Source organism: Setaria viridis, chromosome 3, assembly GCF_005286985.2.
Source record: "Setaria viridis chromosome 3, Setaria_viridis_v4.0, whole genome shotgun sequence".
Lineage (NCBI taxonomy): Eukaryota > Viridiplantae > Streptophyta > Magnoliopsida > Poales > Poaceae > Setaria > Setaria viridis.
In genome coordinates, this window is record NC_048265.2 from 42,804,720 (window position 1) to 42,815,350 (window position 10,631).

The 10,631-nt window shown below is 41.3% G+C and overlaps 2 protein-coding genes across 2 annotated transcripts; both read right to left on the minus strand.

Moving 5' to 3' along the window:
* Nucleotides 1-1,380: 1,380 nt before the first annotated feature.
* Nucleotides 1,381-4,678, minus strand: LOC117849307 (uncharacterized). The gene is made up of 2 exons (XM_034730862.1): nt 4,530-4,678; nt 1,381-1,654 (listed from the first exon to the last, which is right to left on the minus strand). Exons 1-2 carry the CDS (start codon nt 4,676-4,678, stop codon nt 1,381-1,383), a joined length of 423 nt encoding a protein of 140 aa, XP_034586753.1.
* A 4,666-nt stretch (nt 4,679-9,344) lies between these two features.
* LOC117850588 (norbelladine synthase) lies at nt 9,345-10,365 on the minus strand. Its single transcript, XM_034732445.2, has 2 exons — nt 9,906-10,365; nt 9,345-9,815 (listed from the first exon to the last, which is right to left on the minus strand). Exons 1-2 carry the CDS (start codon nt 10,084-10,086, stop codon nt 9,502-9,504), a joined length of 495 nt encoding a protein of 164 aa, XP_034588336.1. The 5' UTR covers nt 10,087-10,365; the 3' UTR covers nt 9,345-9,501.
* Between the last annotated feature and the right edge of the window lie 266 nt (nt 10,366-10,631).

Here is a 10,631-nt window from a genome sequence, read left to right on the forward strand (position 1 = left end):
TTCAGGGTTGAACAGTATGATCTAGAAGGGTGACAAGGAATAGTAGTTGCGCGTATCGTACTTGCATGTAAACTGTTTCCATAGATTGGACAAGTTGAACTATGGTCGTATGGTGTTAGTCATCCGGGTCACGATCGATAATAATTGAGATTGTAGAAGAACTAAAGAACTTTTTCTAAAAATCTCACGCTCAACTTTCATAGTTTCTTTAGATTCGCTCCCTTGCAAATTTCTTGCAAGTTTTTTTTTCGATTTGCAAAATAGCTTTGCGTCGCCATGGTGGGGATCACATTTGGGTGAATCATGGACCCATGATCTCAATAGTGCCAACATTGAAGTTGTGCCCAGTTTTGCCTTCATTAGGCGACTTTTCGTTTTTTGCTTTTCGCTTGTGCCTTGACTTTGGATGAATTCTTGTGTCTTCGAGGTGGTAGAACATGTGAGAACATCTTTTTATGATCTTTTGGTCAATCCATCTCAAAAAGCACCACACATTTTGAGTTCTTTCTCTTGTTCATCCCTCACCTAGATTTGATCAACATTATTTGTAAAATCTATTATGAAATCTTGAACTTTTTCATCAAATTTGGAAGTCATTTGATCAAAATTTCCATTTTCGATCTTGTTTGTTAGAGAGGGCTTTGAGTATTTTTTTTTCGACGTGAGCTACTAGAATCATAATACCAGTTTCACACTCAAAACCCTATCTCCATCAGCTGGGCCACTATGACCGAAGTCGAACTGCCATATTGTGTTTTCGTTCCGTTTCTACAAGTTACCGGCCCACTGCTGATATACTATACTTTAGAGGCCAGCACGAGCCAGACAGCCACAAGAACCACACCACAACTTACGGGCTAGGCTGTATTCGACAAAAAAAAACACATAATAGAAAACGGAAAAGGCCCACGACCAAGAACCGCTGGAGGAAAATGAATTGACTGATGACATTTAGAAAAAACAAACACTCGAGTAATGGTTAGGAATTCGGAAAACCTATAATGATCTACTACTGCCGTGATTGGATTGGCTTGCAGGTCATTGTGCTGTTTGTAGACGTACTGTATTAATTTTTTATGTGATGACATAATATTGTTACTCAGAAGCATGTATATACAGTGATTGGTGCTTAGCCAAAATCCAATTATTTTTTCTTCATTACCCAAAAAAATTGCTTTGTATAATTACGGCTTTTTGTGCAGTGTCTATATACCCCCATGCAGAGCTTAGCAGACTTTGGTGTGTACGTAGTCATGTTCTCCTCACAAACACAGTCGATCTAACAAAGCAAAAGGATCTCACCTCCTTTGATTATTACTGGCAACAAATTAAAGCAAACACAAATTGGCATGATCGATTATGCCGTAACATCGGTTCTTATTACATATGGCGAACTGAACTTGTGATCAGCTCAGGCGAAAACTCGCCGGGGCGCGCGGCGAGGTTCTCCTCCGCCTTCTTGATGAGGCCGACGTAGCCCTTCACGAGCTTGGCCTTGTCCTCCGGCGACAGCACCGCGCCGCCGAGGAGCTCGTACTCCACGGTGACCTTGGCCACGCAGGCGCCCTCGCCGGCGGGCACCACCTTCACCTGGACCACCTGCGACTTGAGCAGCGCCGCCGCCTCGCCTCCCTCCACCACCACCTCGTCCCAGCTGATCACGTGCGCCGCATGGTCGTGTACCACCACGGCTCTTGAGCACCGTCGCCGCACCCACGGCTGTGGAAAGAAGGAAAAAAGTTGATCGAGGTCGCCGCCGTTGACACGCCGGCGTAGCGGAGCGGTAAGTTGTACTCCCTCCGTCCAAAATTACTATTCGTATTCGTTTTGTTTTTTCTAGATACACAGATTTTACTACGTATCTAGACATAATATATATTTAAGTGCATAGTTAAAGCTACGTATCTAGAAAAAATCAAAACGAATAGTAATTTGGAACGGAGGGAGTAGTTGCTAGGTATACCTGGGTTGAACTTCATGGTGATGAGGCTCCCGAGCCCGCCGTCTGTAGTTTTTCGTGGATATGGTCTACCCTCTATTTCTTTACCTTATCCGTGGTGCCGCTAACAATGTTTAATGAGTCTAGAGGGTAAGGACCTATTTATAGACTCCACTTCTAGATGTAACAAATATTCCATCTGCGTTCCGGAAAAATCCGTATGACTCCTGAACCATGTCACCAACCACGATCAGACAGGTCAGTTTAAGGAGTCTAAAATATATTAGTCCCTAGCACACATGTGTGAGTCATGTGCTAGATCAATTGTATATATGAGACTAATTCCAATCTGATCACGTGAATTAACAGCCTACAGAGCTGATCCTGCAAAACAAACCCAGCTCTTCCATCATGTTGTACCCGGGTCAAACATATAAGTACATAATAAACATTCCAGTAGAGTCAATCTCAACTTATTCCTCTAATGTATTCCAGCACAAACATCCTCGACACCTCGAGCACAAATTTCTCGAGTTAGATTCCGCACCAATAATTCCCTATCCGAATAATTTCACATTGAGTTGAACAATAAGCACAATATAGAATAATGTTGAAAGCCACATAAAAATCCAACATATCCCACTTGGCTGAAACATTTTGATCAATAAAATGAAGTTCCATGTATCTGAATTTATTTTCCACCTCTTGGACACAATAACAACTTCCTCAATGTGTTTACTGTTACCATGAACTTAAAAAATAAGTGACAGGTTGTGATGCAATTTTCATGACCTCATGATACAAGATATTCCTTTAGCCACACACACTTCCTTCCATTGCTTTAATGCAACAACTAGTTCCAGCAGCTAAGGTATGGTCCTTTAAGAAAATAGCACAAAATTCCAATACTATTAATTTCTTCTTTTTCCTCGAGAGTATTTGGACACTATTAATTCCTTCTTTTTCCTCGAGATTATTTGGACACTATTCCTCATCGAGTTTAATTCCCTTTCATAGGTGCACTACAAATTTGCAGTTTTCCATAAAGAATCATTTCATTTCATAATAAATAAGGGAACCAATTGTTCGAATCTCTATGTACATTATATACCAAGCATCGGAAGCTTTTCATATAACTTTCTTATCCAAAGTATAGAAAAATAACCAAACTTTAAGTTCTATCAATGTGACCTCATTTGAAGCAAAAAGAATGTCAATTGGGATATTAATATATAGTAAAAAACATTCCAGCAAACAAATGGGCATGCCATTGTCACCTTCCATCATCGAAAAACCATATGATGTGATAGCTTTTAAAATAAATAAATAAACACAATTGATGTGAAGCTTGTTAAAGATAAGAAATTAATATACACAACTGCAAACTTTGTTTTTATTTCCTTTTCTCCACAACTTTCCGGCTGTAGCATATTTCCTCCCACGATTGTTCATTAAGAAGAAAACCAAGTTAAACTTCCATTTGTTGGAGTTCAAGGTTAATAAGCCATAATATCAATAATATGTAATTGATTAATTATTATTTCAATAGGAGAAAATTTTCAACAAAGTAATATTGCTTCCTTTGAGTATAGCTAAACCAAAATCCACAAAGTACATATCTTCCCTTTTTGTGTAGTTCAAGGTTCCCACAAAGTAAACATTCCCTTTGTGTGAATCTCAATGTTTACACAAAGTAATTCTTCCCTTTGTGTGAAGCAAAATATTTCCACAAATTAAACCTTCCCTCGTGTGAATCCAAATGTTTCCACAAAGCAAACATTTCCTTTGTGTGAATCCATTAGTAAAGAGCTTAGCTTTAAAATTCCACTAAGCTTTACATCCAGTTTCCAGCCTAGAGACTCGTAAAGTAACAAACTCTCAATCACTAGTATTCCTCATTGAGTATATATTTATGCATTGGTTCGAACCATAGTTTTTCATTAAGATTTATTTCCTCCAAAAAAACAAGGTTTTTCCTCTAAACCAAAAATTTAGAGTGTGTTCCCATACAATATATAATAATCATCCATGTATGATGGTTCAAGTATTCCTCCCACTTTTCCTAATGTTAGCGATGGGAGTATGACATATATTACTTTCTAGGGGATACCTCTTCCTCAATGAGTATTAATTCCAAGCATTATACTTGATATGTCCATATGTGTTTGCTGTGATGTTCTTAATAATTCCACCATTACCAACTCAGAGCAAGATGAGTGTTGATAATATTGTATATATATAAGTTCCACCGGTTTGTCATAGAATAACCTATAGAAAATAATGAAAATCCTGGTGTGTTCTTCCAAAAATTGTTAAACAATAAAGCAGGGGTTTCTTCCAGTGCACAACTCAAATGCAGTGACTGTGATAACTTATATGGTGATTGATCCAATGAATAATAATAATTCATAAATATTTGATTCCAGCAGAAACGTCCTCATCACGTCGAGTACAAATTCCTACACCTCGAGTACAAATTCCCCGAGTTAGATTCCGCACCAATAATTCCCTATCACATGTATCCGAATAATTTCACATTGAGTGGAATAATAAGCAGAATATAGAATAATGTTGAAAGCCACATAAAAACCCAACACCGTCACCCTTGATCTCCACGGCGTCGACCATGCCGGCGAAGGCCTTCTGCATGGTGGACGCGTCGTGGGAGAAGGCTGCCTTCCAGAGGAGCTCGACCAGCACGGCCATCGCGACATCCTCGGTGATGTTGCTGGCGACCATCGTGTCAGTCAGCCTGTCAGCGAGTCGATGCAAATGTTTTACAAGTTGTCACGAAGATGATTGCATGTGTTTAGTGAGCGATCACAGGGGTATTTATAGGTGCCATTGTGCCAAGCAGGCTTACCATGAGGTTTGAGCTCATTGGACCTGGAAGATTGAGACCTGAGAGTTGGATGCTGCCGAGGTCGAGGGTTTAGAGTCAGAAGAGGTCTAGAAGGGCTGAAAAATGGGCATTTGGGGACTTCGTGGCTGTAGTATGATCATACGTACAATTTGGTGTAGCCTCCCATGTCTTTGCAGGCCGTTCTCGTACTTGGGACGTGCCTTAATGAAAAACGTGCTTAGGCACGTTCCCGAACAGGAGAGCGATAAGAATTCAATGTCCTTATTGATACTGATTTCAACTTCATGATGTGCATACGTACATTAACAAGGTTACATTTTGGACATAATCTGTAACCAAAAGCTGATCCGCTTAATTATATATAGAGATGCAATGGGTGAGACCGTGAGAGAGCACGCATACGTCATGGAGTGATTTTCTTAATAAGAAAGTATAACATCCGGCCTACACTACGCACCCTGCACATCGCCACTAAACTCGCAAACATCTAAACACGGCATGAAGCATGCCAAACTATAACCAAACCATTCCATCCAAAACAAGCCTCTGAAATTTTTTAAAACAAATGTTATACATTTGTGGACTGATTTCTCATTGGATCATCTTTCTCTCTTTGGTGCAAATGCCAGGCTGATGCTAATTACTTATATTTGGACCTAGAGTGACATAATTTAACAAGTTTATTTAGGGGCCTAGAACTAAAAATTAAAAGTTCAACAACCTAGGTGATAGCAATAAATAAGTTTGAGATCCGCTGGTGCACCTTGCTAAAGAATTTTTCATTGAATTTGGAACTCATTTGATCATTTTTGCCTTTTTTATCTTGTTGTCCTGTGAGGGTTTTGAATATATTTTCTACGTGAGCGACTAGAATCAAAATACCAGTTTCAAACTCAATTCCAGCAACTAGACCGCTATGATCAATGTCAAACCTCCATAGTATGTTTTTGTTCCGTTCTACAAGTGTTCCAATGATCAGACTACCATGTTCTCCTATTGTATTCTTGATTTGAATCTGGTTTTGTTCTGTCTGTCGTTGTGTTCCTTCGGCTTTGTTTCAAGTTGTTCCTAATGTACCTGGGTCAGGTTCTAGCACTGATGTGAGCATGTAAACATGCCTTTTTTTTTGCGAGAATAAAGATGTGTTTGAAAAATTGGGATTAGACCCTACAAGAAATAAATTGGTAGAGGTAGATTCAACCCTTCTTGTCGGTCCTTCAAAGAGATAGCACTCCAATTGGATGGTACTTCACCACTGATCAAATTATCTGCATCACAATCTCCTGTTCACTAGTCCTAGCTTGACTTTGATTACTATTTCAACTATTTATCTAGGGAAGTAGTTCCACATATTCTCAAAAGAAACATTACTCGCATTAAAAAAAGACCTATGAAATTTACATTCAACAAAATGGATAGTTATACCCCTCAGTGTGCAATAGAGCCAATCTCGCAAACAAAACATTGCTAGCAATTGTTTTCACTCTGTTGTGCAGCCATTGTTGATTAGTATCTTTTTCTGTAAAATTTGTTAGGGATTGGCCGGCCAAGTTATTTGGATGTATCAGTTCTTTATTAGTGGGACAGAGCTTGCTTTATAGGCTGAGGATGCTATTTAGCTCCTCGTCTTGGTTCTAACCCCAACATCTCCTTCTTATGTCATCTCTAACAATTATGCCAGGTGTGTATAATGATGTTGGACAGTCTCGAGAACTAAATCTCTAACGTGACTTGGAAAAATTCTATGGAACCTAAATCTCGAGAACCTATAGTGCTATCCCTGAGAAACATTGCAATAACTGTACGTGCTCAGGGGCTGGACGGCAGAGTCATCAGCTCAGCGATGTCCTCATGGTGATGCTATTAGAACTCCGTCAGCGAGTTCAGCTATGGAGTGCACGGTAGTGACATCATGACGGCCCAAAATAAGGTCATTCTAACTGATCACCCTTCTCAGTAAACTCTAATGTGAATGGCTTTTCATCGAATTTACTTTTCGCCACACTTTCTACTGACACATTTTTTCTACCAAAAAAGGAGTGTACGGTACACTTTGCAGACCCCTTCTTTTGCTAGGCACTGAGTGAATGACACACTTTGCGAGATATTTTCAAGTGTGGCATACTCCTGTATCCTCTAGAAAACAAATCTTTAGGGCCATCATACGCTTTATATGAATAGAATCCCCAAGGAGGAAGGTGTTGGGCAAATTGCAGCATCGATCAGGACGATGAAAGTGTTCTACTATGTGATAAATGAATGTGGCTCAGTGTACCATAATAGTTGCCTGAATCCACCATTATCTCAAATGCACTAAACGATCTTTGCATCCATGCATGCCATTTGAAAAGAGTGCACATCTTGGTCACAATGTTTTCATGATTTGATTAAAAATAGGCATGTTGAGAAAGTTGCTCTTCATGGGGCACTTATAAACTTAGCTATAACCAAAATAAGGGCTTGTTTGGATCCACCCAGCTAGAGCTATCTGGAAAATTTTAACTCTAGCTGATCTAGAAAGGCCAAACCAATTCCACACAATTGAGATTGAGCTGCTATCTAGAACCCATTGCTTCACACAATTGTGATCTCCAACATACCTCTTCACCAAGAAACACTCCACGCTTCTATCTAATCAACCATACAAACTCCAAGGGCAACCATCCGGAAATGGGTTATGGGCTTCAATTCTTGATCTATCATTTCTTGGCATCTTGATCTCAACTCTCTGCTTGAAGCTGTACTTAGTAATAAGTGTTTCTTAGGATATCCACTGAAGGAAATGATTTATCTCTTCTAGTTCGTGGTGGATCCAGCGGGTGGGCTAGGAGGGCTCGCCCCCCATGGATGCAACCAAGGGGAGGCTGGAGGTTGAAGACGATGGGGAATTTCCGTTTTTGGGCTAGCAAACTGACTGAGCCTATGTGAGATTGAGGTAAGCAAACTGACTGGGCCTATGTGAGATTGAGGTAAAATAGAAGTATAGAAACTCAGTAAGGAGTAGACCACCCCACTTACCTAGGCTCGGCCCCACTACCTATGCATAACTTTCCATTGAATTCATGTTTTTTGGCCACACTTTCTACCAACACATTTTTTTTACCAAAAAAGGAGTGTACAGAACACTTTGCAAATGCCTTCTTTTTCTAGGCACGGAGTGTATGACACACTTGAGATATTGTTTAAGTGTGACATGCTCCTATATCCTCTAAAAAAAAATCATTAGGGCCATCATGATGGCATTGCCGTATATGATAGTGTTGTGTGGTCATGTCACGCTTTCTACGAATAGAATCCCCAAGGAGGAAGGTGTTAGGAAAAATTTGCAGCATCGATCGGGATGATGAAAATGTGCTACTATGTGGTCAATGTATGATGCTCGGAGTACCATAATTATAGCATGAATCCACCACTATCTCACATGCATGAAGGGAGCTTATGCAACCCATCATGCATGTCAGGTGAAAAGAGTGCATATCTTAATCTCATTGTTCTTATGAGTCGATGAAACATAGGCATGCTGAGGAAGCTGCTCTTTATGGGGCACTTAAAAATTTAGCTATGACCAAAATAAGAGCTTGTTTGGATAGCTATATCCAGCTAATTTTAACTCTTGCTGATCCAAACAGACCAAGCTAATTTTCAGCTAATATTTATCCAACAAGCTACTTCTCGGCTTATCTCAGCTAATGGACTGCCAACAGACTAAAATGACCATAAGTATGAATGAAAATTATCCAGCTCTGTCAAATCTCCGTGTCCCCGTGTGGTTCCCCCCGTTCTCCTCTCTCCACTTGCGGCAAAAACAACAATAATAGTATCAATTTGTAGCAGCAATAAAAGCCAGATAATATAGAGAATTACAACGACCAATCAACTATCTAACTACTCTATTAGCAAGGTATCCAAACAGCCCCCACTAATAGTTAGCCAGTTAACCATGAGCTCTAACTGATTCAAACTGGGGTAAGTCACATTTCATGGAAAACACATGGCATTTAATAAGGTTTATTATCCGCAAGGATAAGAGTGCGTGTGTGCGCGCCACACATAACATCTTCTAGGAAGAAAATATGTGTTTGTAAGTGTGTACCATACACATATACATTATGTGAGGAGAAAACGATATACCTGGTACATTAATTAAACAAATTTTATAACTTGTTGACAATATTGTTGGAGATAGCAATCCACGGCTCTTTGCCACGATCTAGTTTCTTTTCTTTTTTATTTTTCATGATGTGCATGTATGTGACACAGAAGTGTGTTACAGGCAGCAAACAGTTAAATGATTTCATTTCTGTTGTAGGAGTACAATAGTTTCCGGCGGTGTTCTTTGCTCACTTATGGAGGTTTGCTATCTTCCACCTTGGTGGAACAAAATAGCTCAAGTCCAAAAGACGTGAACTTCAGTAGGACGGGCTGACGACGGCCATAAAAAGCTTTCGGATGATGGAAGGCACGAACATAGGAGCAATCAGAATTTAGCGGCTTGTGACGTGTACGTAAGACTCTGGATTCTCCTCACAAACACAGTCGACGAAACAAAACAAACAAAGGATCTCACTTCCTTTGAGTATTACTGGCAACAAACCAAACACAAATGGCACGATCGATCATACCATAACATCGATTCTTCTTATTGTATATGGCGGCAGTTTTCTTGCGGATCCTCCGATCATCTGAACTTGTGATCAGCTCAGGCGAACTCGCCGGGGTGCGCGACGAGGTTCTCCTCCGCCTTCTTGATGAGGTCGACGTAGCCCTGCACGAGCTTGGCCTTGTCCTCCGGCGACATCGGCTTGCCGTCGAGGCGCTCGTACTCCACGGTGAGCTTGACCACGCAGGCGCCCTCGCCGGCGGGAACCAACTTCAACTGAACCACCTGCGACTTGAACTGGGCCGACGCCACCTCGCCGCCCTCCTCCATCACCACCTCATCGAAACTAACCACGAGCTCCGCATGGTCGTGCACCGCCAGGCGGCTCTTGAGCATCATCGCCTTACCCATGGCTGTAGAAAAATGTTGAGGACTTGAGGTCTCACACTCGGAAACACGCCGACGTGTAGCGCTAAATAATTGTAGTAGTTGCTACTTGCTACCTGGGTTGTACTTCATGATGAAGAGGCTCCCGAGCCCGCCGTCGCCCTTGATCTCCACGGCATCGATCATGCCGGCGAAGGTCTTCTCCATAGCGGACGCGTCGAGGGCGAAGATCGCCTTCCACAGCAGCTCAGCCGGCACGGCCACCGAGAAATCCTCGTTGATGCTGCCAGCAATCATCTTGTCAGTAAAAATGTCAGTCGATAGGTTCAAACCTTTACAACTTGTCTGTCACGAAGATGGTTTTGCATGTGTAGTAAGCGATCAAGGGGGGTACTTATAGGTGTGGTGTGCCCAGCAGGCTGGGATGGGGTTAGTTTGAGCTCACTGGAGCTGGAGGAGTGAGGCTTGAGAGCTGGATACTGACGAGGTCGACAGTTTAGAGTCAGAAAGGGGTCTAGAAGGACTGACAAATAGGCATTCAGGGACTCCATGGTTGTAGTATGACCATACGTACAATTTGACATGGCCTCCCATGTCTTTCGGGGGTCGTGATCGTACTTTGGATTCCTAGCGGAGGAGACCTTTAAATGAAAAACGTGCTTAGGCACGTTCTCGAAAAGGAAAGCGACAAGAATTCAAACTCCTTAGTAGTGCTGATCTCAACTTCATCGTGTGCATATGTAACATTCACAAGGTTATATTTTGGGCATAATCTGTAACCGAAAGTTGATCTGGTTATATAGAGATCGAGATGCAATGGATGAGATCGTCTCGGAGTAATT

Coding starts and splice junctions, on each gene's coding strand:
- LOC117849307 (XM_034730862.1), bottom strand. CDS start 4,678: ATGGTCGCCAGCAACATCACCGAGGATGTCGCGATGGCCGTGCTGGTC. Junction 1,655..4,529: donor ATCAAGGGTGACGGTGTTGG/GTTTTTATGTGG, acceptor GCACGTGATCAG/CTGGGACGAGGTGGTGGTGG.
- LOC117850588 (XM_034732445.2), bottom strand. CDS start 10,086: ATGATTGCTGGCAGCATCAACGAGGATTTCTCGGTGGCCGTGCCGGCT. Junction 9,816..9,905: donor CATCATGAAGTACAACCCAG/GTAGCAAGTAGC, acceptor ATTTTTCTACAG/CCATGGGTAAGGCGATGATG.